At 50.7% G+C, this 17,591-nt stretch overlaps 9 protein-coding genes across 9 annotated transcripts; 4 read left to right on the top strand and 5 right to left on the bottom strand.

The window, feature by feature from the left end:
- Positions 1-745: 745 nt before the first annotated feature.
- On the bottom strand, positions 746-1,905 carry ASPVEDRAFT_33674 (alcohol dehydrogenase family protein; the record flags this gene model as incomplete). Its single annotated transcript, XM_040810769.1, has 3 exons — positions 746-848; positions 895-1,725; positions 1,787-1,905. 3 exons carry the CDS (start codon positions 1,903-1,905, stop codon positions 746-748), a joined length of 1,053 nt encoding a protein of 350 aa, XP_040673214.1.
- Positions 1,906-2,249: 344 nt separating this feature from the next.
- ASPVEDRAFT_46756 (uncharacterized protein) lies at positions 2,250-3,897 on the top strand. Its single transcript, XM_040813635.1, has 3 exons — positions 2,250-2,997; positions 3,056-3,537; positions 3,612-3,897. Exons 1-3 carry the CDS (start codon positions 2,619-2,621, stop codon positions 3,732-3,734), a joined length of 984 nt encoding a protein of 327 aa, XP_040673213.1. The 5' UTR covers positions 2,250-2,618; the 3' UTR covers positions 3,735-3,897.
- Positions 3,898-4,233: 336 nt separating this feature from the next.
- Positions 4,234-5,669, top strand: ASPVEDRAFT_46755 (cell wall mannoprotein 1 family protein). Its single transcript, XM_040813634.1, has one exon. It carries the CDS (start codon positions 4,663-4,665, stop codon positions 5,296-5,298), a length of 636 nt encoding a protein of 211 aa, XP_040673212.1. The 5' UTR covers positions 4,234-4,662; the 3' UTR covers positions 5,299-5,669.
- Positions 5,670-6,630: 961 nt separating this feature from the next.
- ASPVEDRAFT_88696 (peptidase S41 family protein) lies at positions 6,631-8,870 on the bottom strand (the record flags this gene model as incomplete). The annotated part of the gene is made up of 4 exons (XM_040818386.1): positions 6,631-8,201; positions 8,257-8,511; positions 8,568-8,702; positions 8,762-8,870. The coding sequence occupies 4 exons, from the start codon at positions 8,868-8,870 to the stop codon at positions 6,631-6,633; spliced, it is 2,070 nt and encodes a 689-aa protein (XP_040673211.1).
- A 1,745-nt stretch (positions 8,871-10,615) lies between these two features.
- ASPVEDRAFT_88695 (uncharacterized protein) lies at positions 10,616-12,538 on the bottom strand (the record flags this gene model as incomplete). Its single annotated transcript, XM_040818385.1, has 7 exons — positions 10,616-10,689; positions 10,742-11,176; positions 11,230-11,632; positions 11,690-11,800; positions 11,849-12,119; positions 12,175-12,348; positions 12,399-12,538. The coding sequence occupies 7 exons, from the start codon at positions 12,536-12,538 to the stop codon at positions 10,616-10,618; spliced, it is 1,608 nt and encodes a 535-aa protein (XP_040673210.1).
- An 824-nt stretch (positions 12,539-13,362) lies between these two features.
- On the top strand, positions 13,363-14,451 carry ASPVEDRAFT_33669 (uncharacterized protein; the record flags this gene model as incomplete). The annotated part of the gene is made up of 5 exons (XM_040810768.1): positions 13,363-13,462; positions 13,513-13,668; positions 13,718-13,785; positions 13,838-14,206; positions 14,263-14,451. The coding sequence occupies 5 exons, from the start codon at positions 13,363-13,365 to the stop codon at positions 14,449-14,451; spliced, it is 882 nt and encodes a 293-aa protein (XP_040673209.1).
- On the bottom strand, positions 14,374-15,502 carry ASPVEDRAFT_46754 (uncharacterized protein). Its single transcript, XM_040813633.1, has 2 exons — positions 15,217-15,502; positions 14,374-15,156 (listed from the first exon to the last, which is right to left on the bottom strand). Exons 1-2 carry the CDS (start codon positions 15,480-15,482, stop codon positions 14,640-14,642), a joined length of 783 nt encoding a protein of 260 aa, XP_040673208.1. The 5' UTR covers positions 15,483-15,502; the 3' UTR covers positions 14,374-14,639.
- A 303-nt stretch (positions 15,503-15,805) lies between these two features.
- ASPVEDRAFT_33667 (uncharacterized protein) lies at positions 15,806-16,217 on the top strand (the record flags this gene model as incomplete). Its single annotated transcript, XM_040810767.1, has 2 exons — positions 15,806-15,969; positions 16,040-16,217. The coding sequence occupies 2 exons, from the start codon at positions 15,806-15,808 to the stop codon at positions 16,215-16,217; spliced, it is 342 nt and encodes a 113-aa protein (XP_040673207.1).
- Positions 16,218-16,854: 637 nt separating this feature from the next.
- On the bottom strand, positions 16,855-17,554 carry ASPVEDRAFT_366349 (uncharacterized protein). Its single transcript, XM_040811251.1, has one exon. The coding sequence runs from the start codon at positions 17,391-17,393 to the stop codon at positions 17,016-17,018; it is 378 nt and encodes a 125-aa protein (XP_040673206.1). The 5' UTR covers positions 17,394-17,554; the 3' UTR covers positions 16,855-17,015.
- Between the last annotated feature and the right edge of the window lie 37 nt (positions 17,555-17,591).

The following is a 17,591-nucleotide window of genomic DNA, read 5'->3' as shown; positions in this document are numbered from 1 at the left end:
CGCTCCAAGATGTTTGAGCTCGGCTCAATTCTCATTCCATGCCGCACAAGTAGCTGCAGAATACGCGGATCGTCCATCGGACGCCGCCAGCCACACCCGGTGGGATCAGTGTACGTGGGCGACTGGGTGCAGCGGCTGATGATGTTGGCTCTCAGACTCACGTTGTAACCGTTTCCCGTGGGGCGCGCGCCACTTGAAAGAAGGATCTCGACTATCTCCAGACGCCGGAAAACGGCTGCAATCGCTAATGGCGGTCGATAGCGACATCCTAGGCCATTGGGTGGTGCGCCCCAGGCTAGCAGGAGCCGTACGATGGCCGCGTGGCCGCCCCTGCAGGCCATCGCAAGAGCTTTGAAAAGGTCGTGCTGTTTTGGGATTGTGTACTGGAGGGCGCGCTGTATCGTGGCCTGGTTGTTGTGTTCGCTGGCGTGGAGGAGCGGCCTACACGGAACGCGACGATAGAGCTGGGGATTGAGTACATCATGCAGCCGCCAGCAGGTGCGCACCAGCTGGGACAACTGCGAAATTTCGCAGTACGTAGACACGCCGAGGAGGACCTCGTTCGGCACGCAGAGCAGGGAATCCATGGTTTGCTGTGTTGTGCTGTTGCTACTACGTGGGCGGGGGTTGTTAAATATAGGAATGTAAGCCACAGGCAGCAATTTGCCTGCCTTTAGGATATGACGTTTATCAATGGGGCTGAGCAGTATATTTGAACAATGCAGTTCGCTACGAGTCAAAGTGCCTATTTACCGCCCTCGAAGATAATCTTCTGCGACTTCATCTGGTTGAAATCGTCGTAGCCCTGGATCGCCTGCGACAGCGGTCGGATATCGGCCGCCATGAAGCTGAATAGTTAGCACTGTAAACACTATAAATAACCGATAGACTCACTCAAGAACATCCTGCTTCTTCTCCAGCAGCGCCAGCGCATCCTCGAAAATACTGCGAACAGGGCACCGGCCCATCTGGATGGTCAGGTTCTTTCCATAGGCCTCATTGCCCGTCCACGGAATCTCCCCATTATGCACACCAACACTGGAGATCTTCCCCCAAGGCCGAATCATCTCAAACGCCATCCTCAGCGCATCACTATGTCCGACCACTTCAATCGCGACATCCGCGCCCCTACCATCCGTCAGCTCCTTCACCCGCTTCCTCAGCCCCTCCCCATCCGTCGCGAAATTCCACGGCTCAGCACCCAACTTCTTCGCCAGCTCCAGCCGCGAGGGCACACTATCCACCGCAATAAGATGCTTGGGCTTATACTCCAGCGCGTTGATAAGCGCACACACACCGACAGGCCCACACCCAAACAGCAACACCGTACTATCACGCACAACCGCCTCCTCCACGCCCTTGAACGCATTCCTTGCCGCAAAGAACCCAGTCGGTAGGATATCCGCCATCAACACGAGTTTCTTCTCGTCGATTTTCTCGGGGGCGTGCACGAGCGTGCTGTCTGCTAGCGGAACACGCACGTAGTCCGCCTGTGCCCCGTCTAGGACTGCGGACCCGTAGAGCTGGCAGTTGGAGCACCGAGAGGATGTGCTCTGTCGGCAGTAGAAGCAGGTTCCGCAGGAGACGGTGAAGGGGGAGACGATGCGATCGCCGGCCTTGAAGTTCTTGACGTTTGCGCCGACGGAGGCGATTTCGCCGGTGAATTCGTGGCCCATGATGAAGCCTGTGCCGGAGGGTTGGTGGCCGCGGAAGACGTGCAGTTCACTGTCTACTGTTAATTTGAGATGTCCTAGTAGTGCTATCACAGAGAAGGTGTTAGTGTTACCTCCCGCATAATGCTGTGTAGCGGACCTTGACGATCACATCGGTTGGGTCCTGGATCTGGGGGACGGGTCTGGTCTCAAGCGCGACCTGGAGGGGTCCTTTGAAGACGACTGCTTGCATGGTGACTGTTATACTTGATACTATTCGAAAGTGGTTGATTCAGGACGCCAGAATGGGCCTGCGCGGGTTAAGAAGGCGGGCGCATTTGGACCTCGGTTGGACGTTGTTTGGGCCTCTTGAGGATCTCCAGAGAATGTCTGGCTCGGACTTGATTCCGTGCGGGGTTGCTGTGATTGCTGCATTCTCGTCAGATCAGGACAGTCAGCCAGGCGATGTCATGAAGGCTGTCCGAGATGCCTTTTTCTTATAGGCTTCTGGAGAAGGGCAGGGATGCATGCTGAGGGGTCGTGCATGAGCCTGCTTGAGCACGGTTCCTCAAAATAATACAACTGTCTTCGAACTGGAGTAAAATACAGCAAATACAGCAAACCGAGTAAGCTGGAGCAAGCTGAGATAAAATGATGCTGGCAGGTCTATATAAACGACCGTCTGAGGAACTTGGAGACAGACAGACTGAGGAATAAAATGCGGTCTGTGCACAGGACGAGGCCAAATATCGCGCACTCTGGCAGTCAGGCAGAAATCGGACTGCAAGTGGGCTGTTTCAAGGCTTCATTGGCCCAGCATGTGAAGAGCAGCACGATGCGGGTCAGGTCGGAAGTACCTGGCCTGAACCTTGATTTCCTTATATTCCGTCCCTTGCTTCTTATCTAATTCTCTTTCTGCTGTATCGTTTCCTATCCGAATTGACTGTTCTCAATTGATTGTTTAAAATGGCGCCAAGCATCGCGTACCCCGCACCTTCAGCTTCACTTTCACCTTCACCATTACACACACTCTCGAAAAAACCTCAAATCAACATTGACATCGTCGAACTTACTGAAAATACGGATTCGGTTTCAGACTCCACCGCTGTCCAACCCGTTGACCCTCTGGACTCAGAGCGAGCCCGCCTCCGCGCCCACCTGGGCCTCGACTCCCCCGCCCCCCAGATCCAGCCCCTCTTCTTCATAGAACAAGCTCCTAACACAACCTCCAACCTTCCAGTACAATGTAGCCTCCCAGGTTGCACTGCGGGCATAGAGCCCAACTCTCTCCGTCTAGCACTGAACCCAGGCATGAGCGGGGATATCTGGTTCCGCTCTTCTTCTGGTACCCACTCCATACTAACCTTCATTACCACGGGAAGATGCTAAACAAACCTGAATAGACTACTACCACATCCCCTGCTTCGAACGCCTCGCGGATTTCACCCAGTCGTGCTATCTCGATCGCATTGTCCCGCTTACCAGAAATACATTCAAGCTGCGCGGTTTAAAAATCTCGTCTGTCTCCGACGGATCATACCTCCTAACTGGTGGCGCAGAGCGTCTCATCCTGGAGTGGAAGATAACGCGGGGCATGGAAATCGATAAACGGGACGGGGTGTACGATGAGGCGTTTTATCGACTGGACCCCGATGTAAATGATCTGCTGTATAAAGCTGGTAGTAGCGGGTTTTGGCCGACTGGAAGACCAGGGGGCTTAGATGTCTTTGAGTACTATACTCTGGCGCGCACGGTTGCTGTTAATGAGTGTAGCAGGGAAGAGGAGTGGAACTTGTTTGAGCAGTTCCTGGGACAGAATAAGCGAGAAGGCGTCTGGGGCAGGCATGATCTGAGTGCCATGTTGGGGAAGTGGCAAGAGGCTGTGGTGAGTTCTCTTTTCTTTCTGATCTACTGATAACTGTGACCTGGGGAGAGGTTGGGGATGCTGATTAGCTGTAGAATCTTGCGCTGCAGGAGAGTAAACACGGCCAGGACATGGACGGACTCAGTGCGACTGCTGTCAAGGCGATCCGGCGGCTTTCGACGGTTCCAACACCACAAATTGGGCTTAACTGCATATAGTTACTCGTAGGATTACTACGTAAGCGTGCTAGGTTGGCGTTGGTATTTCGGGAAAAGCGATAGAATAATAGAATGATATACTTGGATTATGGGATAACCAATATGAAGCTTTGACTGTTGATCCTCGGCAGCATCCGTGATTGTCCCCAGATTTCGATTGAGTCCAGACCTTCACCATCATCTGACCTCGTTATTGTTTTAATATCCATTTCGTCGCCAATTGGTCCTGGATGTGTTTACTTTATTTCCAGGAACCCACTCCATCGTTAAGCGATGTTCCACATGTGCCTCGGATCCCCAACAACAGCTACACCAAGCTTACTGCCCAGCTTTGTGGCTGCATCGCCGGTTCGCCAATCGCCAGGTTCCAGCCTCGTGGAGATTGCAATAATATTGACTAAATATTCTCCAGGAACTTGGGGTAGGGCGACCTCGACAGTTCCCCGCATGGTTGTCCAACTTGACTCGCAGATGCTACCTCCCAAAAATTGGCTGCAGACACCACTATCATATTGGCCTTCATTCAACATTGTGTCTAAGAGCGAGGACTTTTAATGTCTTCATCAAAGGGTCCTTGAATATCAACTGTCCATGGTCGAGAATGGTGGTTGTGGAAAAGCTACTAACGGTCCTGTTTTCCAATCTCTGCCCGGCGCAGTTACATCGATGTTAGCTGAGGCGTTCGCGACGGTTGCCGAATTCGCTATACAAGCGCTGACTCGCTAAGTAGCCAAGGCCAGCTATCACCTTTGCAAAGTTAAACCATAGTAGATGTCCATATTGTGGCGTCTTGACCAACTCTACACAATGGCAATACCGAGGCCATGTGCAGACCCAACATCTATATAAGCCGCATCGACAACCCTGATCATACAGCCAGAACACCAAGCCAAACATCCAATTCCTCCTATTGATCTCTGTCTTCAAAATGAAGCTCGCTACCGTCATCACCTCCATCTCCCTCCTCACCCCGGCCCTAGCCACCCCCACCACCGTCAATGTCAACACCCAACGGGACGTCGCCGCAATCCAAGGCGTCCTCAGCGACATTGACGACAAGGTCCTCGCCCTCGGCAGCGCCATAGAAGCCACACCCCTAGACGCGGATGCCATAATCAGTCAATCCAACACCCTCGTGGACACAATCACCTCAGGGACAAGCACAGTCAACGCCCAGCCCGCTCTGGGACAGCTCGAAGCCCTAGGTCTCGTCTCTCCCACCCAAAAGCTCGCCGACGACACCGACGCTACCGTGCAGAGTCTTATCGGCGTTAAGGCCGATATCATCGATCTTGGCGAGGGATGTACCACCTTAACTGCGCTTAAGGACCAGTATGAGGCCGCGACGGGCTTGAGTGACGCTGTTGTCTCCAAGGTCCCCGCTGCGCTGGCGGATATTGCGAAGGAGCTGTCGGATAGTATCTCGAATGCGATTCAGAAGGGTATTGATGCGTATGAGGGTGCTTGTGATGGGGGCAGTGAGCCGACTAGCACTGGGGGTCCGGAGCCTACTAGTACCCAGACTGAGACGCCTACCAAGACTGCTTGTCCTGCAAAGAAGTAGAGACAGCCCTTCTTGTGGGCTGTTTAGCTTAGGACGGTTGGCAAATGAACTGGGGGTTTTGATGTAGTAGCTAATGTTATGTGCTCAAATAATTGGATCTACACTAAGAGTATTCTGATAATTAGGGAGTTAACTAAAGCCTGGCAGATGCTGCAAGGTCTTTGACTGCATTTTTAGGCTGTGGGAGGGGCGGTATGTCACTTACATGCCAGAGAATCAAATATGGCTGCCAACTGCCAGATCTGCTTTCAGAGAATACTATACACCGGTCTCCAAGGGAGATTAAAGGAAGCACACGGTACGGCAGTTACTAAACGTTCCAACTGGCAGCTAGGAGACTGATAGAATACAGGTAATATTATGAAACGCTGTTTAAACTCAGCGTAGTATTAATACTTATCAAAAAGAGAATCTCACGATTTATCTAGATAGTATAAGCATCAACATGTGCCTCTTTCGTAAAGACCGGGAAGTTCCATAGCAAGAACACAATGGCGACTGTCTGCGGCTAAGCTTCTTTCACCTCACCACTGCACTTTTAGGCTCTGGGAGATGCTGGCCGGGGCATCGATCAACCAATCAGTAATTCTACCCAGATGCAATATTGATTTGCTGAGGGGTCTCACCACATGTTTACGCGGCCTGAGTGAGGCTGAGCATTGTACTGCAATTTTAGTGTAAAGCAGGTGTTGGTCCTCAGCGGGCTGCCAAGTTTCAAAGCACCAGACATACTTAACAGTGGGAGCCTTCTCTCAAGACATGGTCACTGCTTTTGCTGGGTGTTTGGGGTGTGGTTTAAACGTGCACGTGCAATTAGACTAATATTAGGGCGTGATGTTGACTTCCTGGTTATTGCCAGAATTTAGTTGGACAGGGTTCCGGTATCGGCATTACTTGTTGAACATCGAGGTGCTAGTGTCTTTGAGAGTGTATATACTATCTTTATTGATGTAACAAGAGTACTTTCAGCGGTTGTAATTTCGTCTTCAGGACTGATAGCCAAGCATCAAGATGTGCACTCAGCGATGGAAGGTCGACCACACTGGGCAGCAACACTGCATTTTGAGGGTCTGGGAGGGGTTGGATATTCTAAGCAATGCCTACTCCCATTGGCTGTTTCAAGTGGCTTAATTAGTCAGTCGATTGTATTATATTGTTACTCCATTTATTGCTCGGATCTAGAAAATTGAAAGGGTTAAAATAACGTGTTGTACAGAAAGTCTATAATGCTAGATTATATGATAATAGACAATATGGAATAGGCAACATAGGCCAGATATAAGCAAGATAGTGTCCCGCTGTTAGAAGACATTATGATACAAAGTTATGAAATTAAACACGCGAGTCCTGGACGCACTCGCCATCGCCCCACATGGCATTGGCAGCATCGCTCCAGTAACTCTCAGCGGAGAAGATGTTCTCATTGGTGTAGAAGAGCCGACAGTCAGAGGCCTCGTAGGCATACTGCAAGGGCAGGACGCTGTCCTTGTCGTGCTTGCTGAAGGTGTCCCGGTAGTTGACTCTGATCGCAGCACCAGCTAGAGAAGGCTTCTTCGCGGGGCTGAGAGCCGCCAGTGTCATGAGCTCGTCCTCGGAAAGCATTTCATACTTCTTGCCGAATTCATAGGCCATCAGCATAGATTGCTGCAGCTGCTCGGCCTCCAGGACCTCGCCACCGCGGGTTCCTCCGAGCGCTTGCATTGGTCCGTTCTGGGGGCGGCCACCGAATGTGAGGGTCTTGACGCCCTCGTACTGCATCAGAGTGGTGAAGATTGGGCAGGTGGAAGCGCAATCACCGTCCGTAATGATTATGATATCCTCTGGGGCGAAGGGGGCTGAGGTGAAGTTCTTTGGGATGTCATTGTAGCCCTGGAGGGGGGTCTGATAGTCAGACTCGATGTCTTCGAAGTTCTGAGAGTGAGCCCTTGTCATGTTCGACTGCAGCACAACCTCAGGTCCGTATAATTCGTCCGCAGACTGGAACTCATAACTCTGGTTGGGCGTCAGGTACCCCGCCCAGTTAATCGCCTCAAGCCTAATGTTGTCGAGCTGTTCGTCCTTTTCAAAGTCCTTATCGTCGAAGGTATAAAGGAACCTGTATGCAGCTTTCTCGAGCACATGCAGGCCTTCGTGCGCGCGCAGACGGGTGGAAGAGTACAGATTCTTGTTGGGGAAGAGGATTTTGAACAGATTCCACCCATAGGCAATGTTCCCTCCCCCGTTGGCAGTCAAATCAATTATGAGCTTCTGTCTGGCTTCAGCTTTGGCCTTTTTGAGGAATCTGGCAACGACATTCGAGTCGAAGGCGGTACCCCCAGTTTTTTCTGCAACATCAAAGGTCGGCACTCTCAGCACAGCAGCGTTCTTGAGCGTGGGGTCGTTGGGCAGATAGCCAGCAATATCGGTGTCAGCGTCGCGGACGATAGCCTTTGGGTATCCTGGCTGGGCACTAGGGGTTGCAGTTGCAGCGGCAGAGCTCGTAGCAGGAGCGCTAGTGCTGGGGGTCGGTGTGGCGGTCCAGGATATCCCGGGCGTGGACGTTGACGCGGACTCTTCCTTGGGCACGCAGATGGAATTATACAGCTCCTTGCCGCTTGTATACGTGAACTCGCCCGCAGCGGGGACTGCTATCACCCGGACCATACTCGTCGACCCGTTGGCATATCCCAGGGTGTATTCATTGACGCCGGGGTATACGCTACCGAACCCTGAGTTGAAACCTGCCACCTGGGCCTTGGGTCGGAACAACGAGTAAAACATCGCGTTGTACCGAGCGTCGGGGTCCTGGTCTGTCTGGCTCCCTTCTGCCAGGGTGTCAAGGAATGAAGAAGCTTTCTCCCCATTAATGGCAACGATGGGTGAAACGTTGGCACTCGCCCGCTTGTGAAGAAGTTCGGCATCCGCTGTAACGGTCGTTAGCTCCTGTAATATGCGTATATAGGGCCAAATGGCACTTACCGAGAGTGTAAATATCCGGCAGCTCGAGCCCGTCAGGCGAAAACGAGACCAGTGGGTCCTGGGTCACAAATGAAATTGCACTGAGCGAGCATCCGACAACATTCAAGTGGCCATCGTGTACATGGATGAAATGGTCGTACAGAGCGGTGTCGAACTCATATTGGCTGCTGTATTTGCCTTGCTTGGCCTTCGCCTTGATATCTTCCAATCCTTCCCAGAAGTCGACCGGTTGTGACTCGTACGTATTCGGGGGATCTGTCATAAAATACGTTAGCCTTCATGTTTCTTCCTATGATGCAGGAAATACATACTGCTCAAGCTGTCTGCAGTGGAGTGAAACTGCAGGTATTTCTCCAAGTCGTCAATGTAAGCTACTGCTCTGTTTGACTCGAATGGCATCGAGTGCAGACACTCTAGGGCTAATTCGGGCGGATAATAGGATCCCTCTATATGTATATGGTTAGCGAAACGGTTCAAAGACGGTCTTTGCAAGGATATTTCCTACTGGACTGGGCCAACCGAGTGCAAGGTTCCTGAGAGCGTACAGTCCCAGGGACTGCACCCACAAGGGCGCTCCCCCCGAGGGCGAGTAGGAGTGATGATTTCGTAAACATTATAACAAGCTAATAACGCTTTGTACGTGAATGATGATGATAGTAAGATCTATTTCGTCGGGGGAACACCCCTTCTTATACCAGTCTATCAGCCCATTTCCCCATCGACCGTTATTTTGCCCTGTGCTGGATCTTTGGGGGCTGAGTTACACGGCCTCACTGACTGCCAGATCTCCTCCCAGGGGCTGACCCGCCTGCCCTGAGTGAAGCCCAACTGCTGGGCATCTAAGTGGCTCCAACGCAACGGCCTGCCGGGTTGGCGTGCGGGCGTGGGCCAGTGGCTTACGGTGGAGACAACTAGATCACTGTCAAAATGGCCAAATGCCGCCAGGGATCGTCAACTGATAATAAGCATCATCCACTCGGTTATCCTTCCGGCCATTCATCGTATCGTGCGAGCACCAGCGGCTGATTTGGCCCCTGTCTATACTGAAGTCGGCTCCTCCTCGCTCTTCTTCTATCTCCATCCGAATCTACCGAGATTCAGCTGTCTATCCGCCTCCATAAATTGCGACCGCCTCTGCTCAGGCATATTATAAGGCTTTGACAGTTACTGTGGATCATGCAGTCGTCATCGGCCAGTGGCTTACTACCATGGAGCCGTCAACACTGGCCGTAAGGCTCTCTCAGTTCTCTTCTTTTTTAATTATGGGATCGCACTCGAATCCTGCGATTTCAAGTGTCACTCTTATTATAAATACCGTAGACTATTCGCACGGCAGCTGTAATCTCGCTGTTGCCAAGATTATCCCCCTTAGCAACTAACTACTCCTGTGCCAATTAATCGCAGAGCCTTACAGTGAAAACGCTGGAAGGTAATGCTGCAGCCGTCAGTATGCAACTAACTGACGATCGTGGTGTCGTTATTATTATCTATTGCTATACCGCGTAGTCACATTTGGCGTTGTCGATCAGGCACAGCCACCCGTTGACGAAGACATACGACCCAAGACACAGCCTTACGACGATCACCAGGTTCAAGAGCCGGTCTTTGTGTATGCACTACTGAGGCGTAAGCCATGTTCATCTTGCGAGAAATACTTCATCCCCTTTTCTTTCTACGGATCAACTCCTTATGGCTGTGACCACAGGATCCTTCTTCGAGTCTACTCCAATAAGCCATTTATGTACAGCCAAGCATTGCTTACAGTAGATCCCAGGGCCGGTAGACGTTCGGGATTCGGGATTTGCTAAAGCCCAGCAGCTTCATTATCAATTAAGGGGTTATTAAGAAATCTGGACCTATGGGTTAACCCAAGTGAATACCTGATGGGTCTGATGGCATGCCGTGCTATTGAATCCCGGCCACGACAACAAGCCATCATTTGGCTGTCGTTACAATGCGGTTTAAAGTTTGATTCCAGGGGAGGCGTTGACTTCTGTCTCCTCGGGACGTGGCGCTTTGATTTTGCTTGCGGCGGATTCCAGCTCGAGATCATGGACACCGTGCTACATGGAGATATGAGAGTATAAGCCCCCTTAAGGAGCGGTATGATTTCTTATCACCTAGTCGGAGGTGATCAACAGCGTGACCTTCCGGATTCGGTTGAGTTGAAGCTGCAAATTGCTATCTTGATCACAACTTTGGTGGGGAGGCTCCAACTACTCGTTCTTATTTAGCTTCATTCCAGCAATACTATTCCCGATATATGTCGTATCTGACTACTGGTAATGGACTAGTAATGAGGAGACGAACTTCGAAAGTATATGAGCTACAAAATAAAATACCAAGCAAACAATCAATCCTAGTCAAAAGTAGGCCTAAAGTCATATCTCACACAGCCATAGTCAATGTACCCACCGGCACCCTTATTGCCGGCTATAGCAGGGGGATTAGCTCGCTACCAAGAAAAGGGAGACGAAGAACTTACTGCAGTCTTGCCAATTATGCAACATGAACATCCAACACGTATCACCGAGCCTGTTGTTCTCCTTCCCATGAGGATACCGCACATCCTGGCTATCTCCTTCGCAGTTGTCAACCCAGGACATGGTGATGGCGTACTGGGTTCCGCCAGATTCCATCGTACGTGTAACTGGCTCTGACCCGGATGTGAACTGGGCCTTGTCATCCTCGACGTTTAAGCACATCAGAGCTGCTCTACTCATTTCACCCCCGCGGACGTCCCCATGCGTGCCAATCTCCTCGATCGTATGGCATACTCGCTCCTGCTGCCCCTCCTGAGTAAACGTATCAGGGGCCTCCTCCGCCTCGGGGACAGTGATTTCGTAGCTGAAGCTGGCGCCGCAATCGGGGACTTTGGCATTGGCTGATTTTTGGATGGAGTGGCTGTCGAGACCTTGGCCTGTAACGATTAATCAGTATCATAAGATTTATCAGCCAGGATAGTCAACTTACACTTGCCAGTCATAGACTTGAAAGCGGCCTTGCAGTCCGTCTTGCAATCATCGCCGGGGTCGAGTTCGAAATGAAACTTATAGTTCTCATACGCACCAGAGGAGATATCTTTTGCCGTCAGGTCCTGGCTTCGCTTCTTGTCCGTGTCCCCGCTGCAGAACTTGTCAGCAAGTTTATTAAGGAACGAGGCGTCGACTTCAACAGCTTCGCTATAGTCCTTGCTTGCACAAGTAACCTCTGGGTCTTTTGGCTCGTCATCCTCCTGACCATGTTCATCGTAGAACTTCTTCATACTCGCGACTAACTTTTCGATTGCTGCCGTATCGCTTTGGACCTGGGCTCTGGATCTCATTGTGTAGTAATCTTTTGTGAGGTGGTAACAATCACAGCCATTATATTCGTCCTGTGTGGAGTTAGTAATTTCACCATAGTTTGTCTTTACGAGTGTCCTGGGCCATACCGTGGTGCATTTGTTGTCCTTTTCTGACTTGCAAGTATCGTCGCTGCAAACAAGGATTTTCTTGTCTGGGTTAGGACATTCGGACTTGCATTTACAGCCCTTGTGGTGTCCCTGACTAGAGTTAGTAGAGATAGATAAGCAGGGAGGTGGATGACTTACAATAGTACAAGAGCCCTGCTCGCCCTTACAGTCGTCGGCTGAACAAGACGGCTTGTTGTCGTCGTCATCGGCAGGGCATTCCTCTCTACAAGGGCATCCAGCCTTCTCGCCCTTGGTGCACCAGCCTTCCAATGGCTCACAATCGTTACAGCTAGTCTTGGTGTAGTCATTACCGCACGATTCCTCCGTCTTCGGATTCGGCACCGCAGCAGGAGGTGGAACAAACCCCACTGGAATAGGTGGGAATGGAATAATAGGTGGCGCCCCGGTTCTTAACACTTAGTTTAGCAGTGTAGATAGGGAGGCACGAGGTGAGGGCATCCTACCCTGGCTTGCCTGTCTCCTCTGAGATACATTCGCAGTTCAGCCCGCATCCTTCCCCTTCCCCGTGCCATCTCACACATCTGTTATAGTCTGATCTGTATCCTGTGGCAATCTCGTTGTCGCAGAAGCCTTTCTTCCGGCTGTCGCCTCCACATTGGGAGCATTTCTGGGGGCTCCTACGGTCTATTAGCGGGGGTAGCTGGGAGGTCATTACTCTGGAGCCTACCGAGGACAGATTGCGAAGACAAATTGGTCATTCGGCCCTGCCTGGCGCTGCTGAAGTGTAGAATCTCCATCTGGCTTGGGAAAGGCCGATACAAGTTGGGAAACGGCAAAGGCCAGCAGAGAGTATTGAAGCTGAACCATCTTTGATAATAATAATGGGAACTGGGGTCTACCAGAGTAGAGTTAGATATCTAATGGAATAACTCTCTACGATATATATACCAAAGAAACATGCAAATAGTGCAAATATTCCAACTGAGTGTATAGAGATAGCCGCCCGCCCCCAACGCTCTGCACTGCGGCCCGTCAGTTAGGTTTGGCCCGTGCCGCACAACCCCGGACCCTGGACTGTTTAGCGTCCAATTAGGGGTCTGCCTGTATAGTTGGTGCCAGCATTAAGAACCGCCCCGTGCCCCAAGTCTCTTGGTCCTGCAAGCCAGCAGCGGCACCCTGCATTAACGTCAATCGGAGGGGTCTCTCCAAAACACCGTCTGCTATTCTTAGCCACTCATGATAACCGCCACTTGGACCCAGAGTTCGATTCTCTGTACATATTGAGGCAGTACCTGGAGTATGGCCCCATGGTGTGTTGCATTTCTGACTTGTCCTGTCGCTATCGATGCTGCTAGTCGCTTTATTTGGTGCACACCACCCTACATCATGACTCGAGAGGACACGCCGCATTGCAGTAGCCCCAGCTCGCAGACATGTCTGCGATGAACATCAGTCCCGGCCAACAGACTTCGGGATAGCGGATTGGTTTGTTCTTGCAGTTATACGCAAAGTATCATGGATGGTAGTGCTGTATTTGTTGGTTGGGGGCTGTTCAAGACAGCTCCTACCTAGAATGGAATATGCAGTCTGGATGGATGTAGAGTCTGTAGGATGTCTGAAGGTATAAATATGCCGGATATCAGTCTACTCTGGCTTTCAACACAGACATCAGTTTCAATCAATCATTCACCATGGCAAATACAATTTCCTGGAGCAGAGTGCTACTTCTCTCTCTCTTTTGGCTACAGCTCCTCTCTGTCAATGGCTACTTTCTCGATAAGTCTTGCGAACGTTCGCTTCCCCATTCCTAGCACTCTCATCCATCCTAACATAAGAGACAGCCATCGAACACAAGATAGGGGTATCCATGCATAAAGCAAGGGAATCGGCCGAAGGTGCTCTTACGGAGCTAAACAAAAAGGAGGAGAACCAAAACACCCACGTCAAAGCCCTAAGAAAGTTGTTCTTCCGTGACAGAGATATGGCCAGGGTGAAATGTAAGTTGGTGAAGCCATTTGATAGCATATGTATTCTTACCCAGTCTAGCCACCTATCATTTCATACCGTTCTTAACAGAGATCAACAAGCCTCACACGCCTCAGGTGCAACAGCCAGTAAGTTGTATCCCAGGCCAAGGAGAGAACTGGAACTCACAAATCATGACAGACTATCTACTGTAATCTAAACCGATTTGAAGAGAGGCACGGGCCGCTTTATGATAAGCCAGAGGTGGATTACCTTATAGACCGTAAAGAGGGGATTGTTCAGGAGCGGCTCGAGGGGTATGATAAGTGCAAGGACGGGAGATCAATGGCTTTCACGAGCATCGTCAACAAGCCCGGAAGAAGATACCTATCAATTCAGCTCTGCCCGTGGTACTTGAACCAGATACTAGGTACCGAGTTCACAAATGCTGAGGGTACCCTTCCCGATGCCCATGGCGCGAAAAATTACGATCCCAAAAGACAATCTTCCAAGGATGATCCCGACGCAGACGTGTTCAGTAGCCGACTGGACTTTACTCTTTTGCATGAGGTTAGACCTATAGCTTTCCCTTAATCTTGATCGAGCTAACAGATTTGCCTTGCCAGTTGGCACATGCCCTGCCAGGCGGATATGATCTCGAGGACGATCCCGCGTATGGATGGCACAAATGTATGGCGCTTCCTACAGCGGAAGGATGGAGGAATCCAGAGTCATATGCGTTTCTTGCTTTGGGTGAGCCTATTCGTGCCGTTGTACTGTTTATTCCGGTACTAATGATAACCAGGTGTGCGTAGAATTCAGGATGATCACTTCACATTCAACAAAGATGGCATGGCTGTGTCTATTGGGGATAAAGCAAAGAGGTTTGAACAGGCGGTTAAGAGACTCTGGAACGCGTGATTGATCGTGCAAGGTATCCACCTGGGGAAAGTTGTTTGTTTCACTCTTTTTATGCCTGTCAATTTAGTATTGCTCGGTTCCATCACCCCGGAACCTGCCTTGCTCTAATTGACACGTAGTCAGCAACTACGGGCTTCCCAGGTATTGGATCGTTATTCCTATCAAGATCAAACGGCGCACCACGAAGCAAGTCTTCCGAGCCCTCAGTTGGTGGCCATGTTACCTCGACCTTAAAGCCTCGGAGCCAATATAGTTCCATCAATGGTGCAAACAGTTTTGCCTCTTGTTCAGCAGTCACATAGTCTTCTCTGGGTTCCTGGTGCATCTTTATCCAGGCCTGGAGGTACACCAGACCCCTCATTCCTTTAATCACATCCCATGTTTCCGTCCACCAGCTAAACCACCGGTCATCAAGGGTTTGAATGCTAGTCCCGAGTACGGGATGTAAAAATGAGACCTCAAGCGAGCGGATTGCTTGAAAGTTTGTAGGCATTATAGTAGATTGAAGGTCAGAAAGGAGCCCGGGGTAAACCGGGCCTCTGTGTAGCTGCACATGAACGGGACTCTGGGACCACAGGATAGGCACAGACTCGGAAAAGCTTTATCCAGTTTTAATCAACATATATAGACATTGAATCAAAGAAAGGGATATAACCTACATCTGACGGCAAGTCAAAAGCAGCGGAAGGCGTGGTGTTGGTTCGTGCTTGCCGTGGGCACTGCACCTAGACCACGGCGAGGGGAGATTCAGCCAGTCGATCAAATGCCACTTTTGGCCTCTGGCGGTACAAAGGCAGTGTCTGAATTTTGGCTGTGAGCCGGCCGTGAATATGATAATCTTATCCCCGAATACCAGTTCGTAGATTCGATAGCGAATCTCCAAGGGGAGCTTCGCCAAAAGGGCGCTTTCGTGTTGGCCAATCATGGTGGGTGTTGCAGATCGCGCTCACCAGTTGGTAGACTCACAGGGACTTAAGTACCCTTGCGCCTTTTATAACGCTGAGGGGTATATTTAGGTGTTGAAAGAACTTAAGCGCCCTCCTGCAGGACGGCGGGGTAAATGGGACGGCGTGCCTTTAGGGTCTGAGCCGGCAGGAGGCTATGCTGGCTAGTTTGAGATCGTGAATGCACCAGAGCCAATGCATCGTCACACTAAGATTACCGATAGATATAGTAACAAACTTGCTACATCTTTTCCAGATAAAAATTAACTGTACATCGTGTAGAACAGGCCGAATTTCCCTGACCATGGCCAGAAGACGTAAAGCGCTGCAGCTTCGATGGTGTCTTGTCATCGCCATCAGCGCCATCAACGTTGCTGTGGGATTCTTCTGCAACATTGGCTTCGTAGTGATTTTGACCGTTATGGACTCCTTGCCTCTCGGTCTGCTGGCCCTGCCCGGCCAATTCACGTAGGTCTATATCACATCCGCCCATGTCATTTTTCATAGGACCGAAGTCTAACTAATATACCTTCTCCAGCTACGTCCAGTTCGCACCAGTGACATCTACTGTTAAACTCTACCTGGAGCTCAAAATGGTCCAGCTCATTTCTAAGGTCGTCCAATGGAGCATAAACCGCGTTTACTCCTCCAACCACCGGGCCCCATTATCGGGTTCCTATAATCCCGGGAATTACGCGAGCGAACTGGTAGTGTAGATCACTATGATAATTATGACCTGCATACTCATATTCCTTCTGGGCTAGAGGGGGCAGGAAGATCGTCTTTTCGGACACGGACGCATGAGGACAGGGAGGACATTGCTAAGACTGTTACGACGGTTGTAGAAGCGGAGAGCCGCGAGGGGAACGAGGAGGGCGCACGAGTGTTAAATTAAGTGGTCAATTCTCTTTTTATTTGCGATACCAGACTTCTTGGGAGTAAGTGCATATTAAAATCCATACAGTCTATAATTCGGACCATAACCAGCCTCCCAAGTTACACCGAATACCTATACTTACGTGCCAAACACCAACCAAGGTGCCAGACTCCATTCGATATATTTCCACTCCGACAAAGAATGTTACAACAGACTCCCAGCAAAGCAAACACATCAATATAATCAATCCCCTGGCGGCTTCCGTACAGAACAAACATCCAAATGATACAAACAACTTTCTCCGCCTCCCACTCATCCCAGGCACGCGGCCAAGCCCACTTGACAACAGGACATCGTTGGGCTCAGTCCTTCCCAAAGAGAGAGAACAGAGAGGTGCTGAAACTCAAGCTGTTCCAAACATGATCACCTATGGATTGAGGCATCTTGGAGAATGGGGTGTATTAGCACTGGGTTGGGTTGCTATGTGATCGCAACGAAGCTGGATATCGAAACGATCTTGGGGAGGAAAACGAAGAAGATGGATGGCCTTGTAAACGCAATTATAACAACAGGAGCAGCTTCATCGCAGTGGGAAGGAAGGGCCGTGGTCGCAAAAGACCCAACTAACACGCATATATCATAAGCACCAACTGTCTTCGAGAATGGACCTAGGGAGGGAAAGCCCGCCCTCAACGCCAAGAGTTTGGTTGAGGTATTCAAATATCCCATTGTGGAGTTTTGCACTACGACCTGATTTCCATGCACTTGCAGTTTGTTCGGCTGAGGCGTGGTCGGGGGCGTATTTGTTGATCAGGTTATGTGTGAGGTAGTCGTACACGCGCACTGCCCTTGCAGAGTGATCGGGGATGTCGGTTACTTCAAGGAAAATTGATGGGGCAACAACATAACGAATTGGCGTGTTCATGCCCTTGGAGGCAGGGCGGAACCCCGGAGGATGGGGAGAGAGGCACCACCTGGCTGAGTTCAGTCTTCCCGAAGAAACGGTCAACCGCATAGAAGGGGTTCTGAGGAGGATCTGCGACGTACAGCAAAGGACTTTCTAACTAAACGTGGTCAGCATCTCAGTGGCAATGTCTGGCTTTTGTGTAGCAGGCGTTAAAGTCCCCCATACTGTAGCCCAACTTGCGCTTCACATGGTAAAGGCCGAAGCAGGCCTTTAGGAGCCCCGAGCCATATCGTTGAAAGTGGTTCT

This window comes from Aspergillus versicolor, assembly GCF_001890125.1.
Source record: "Aspergillus versicolor CBS 583.65 unplaced genomic scaffold ASPVEscaffold_13, whole genome shotgun sequence".
Lineage (NCBI taxonomy): Eukaryota > Fungi > Ascomycota > Eurotiomycetes > Eurotiales > Aspergillaceae > Aspergillus > Aspergillus versicolor.
Note: the sequence above shows the minus strand (reverse complement) of the source record. Positions and strands in the feature narration are given on the sequence as shown.

Excerpts from the sequence above, each read along its gene's own strand:
- ASPVEDRAFT_366349 (XM_040811251.1), bottom strand. The coding sequence starts at position 17,393 with ATGCGGTTGACCGTTTCTTCGGGAAGACTGAACTCAGCCAGGTGGTGC.
- ASPVEDRAFT_46754 (XM_040813633.1), bottom strand. The coding sequence starts at position 15,482 with ATGATTGGCCAACACGAAAGCGCCCTTTTGGCGAAGCTCCCCTTGGAG. Across the intron at positions 15,157-15,216 it reads CTTTTGACTTGCCGTCAGAT|CTTTTCCGAGTCTGTGCCTA; the intron begins GTAGGTTATATC and ends AACTGGATAAAG.
- ASPVEDRAFT_46756 (XM_040813635.1), top strand. The coding sequence starts at position 2,619 with ATGGCGCCAAGCATCGCGTACCCCGCACCTTCAGCTTCACTTTCACCT. Across the intron at positions 2,998-3,055 it reads CTGGTTCCGCTCTTCTTCTG|ACTACTACCACATCCCCTGC; the intron begins GTACCCACTCCA and ends AAACCTGAATAG. Across the intron at positions 3,538-3,611 it reads GGAAGTGGCAAGAGGCTGTG|AATCTTGCGCTGCAGGAGAG; the intron begins GTGAGTTCTCTT and ends GATTAGCTGTAG.
- ASPVEDRAFT_46755 (XM_040813634.1), top strand. The coding sequence starts at position 4,663 with ATGAAGCTCGCTACCGTCATCACCTCCATCTCCCTCCTCACCCCGGCC.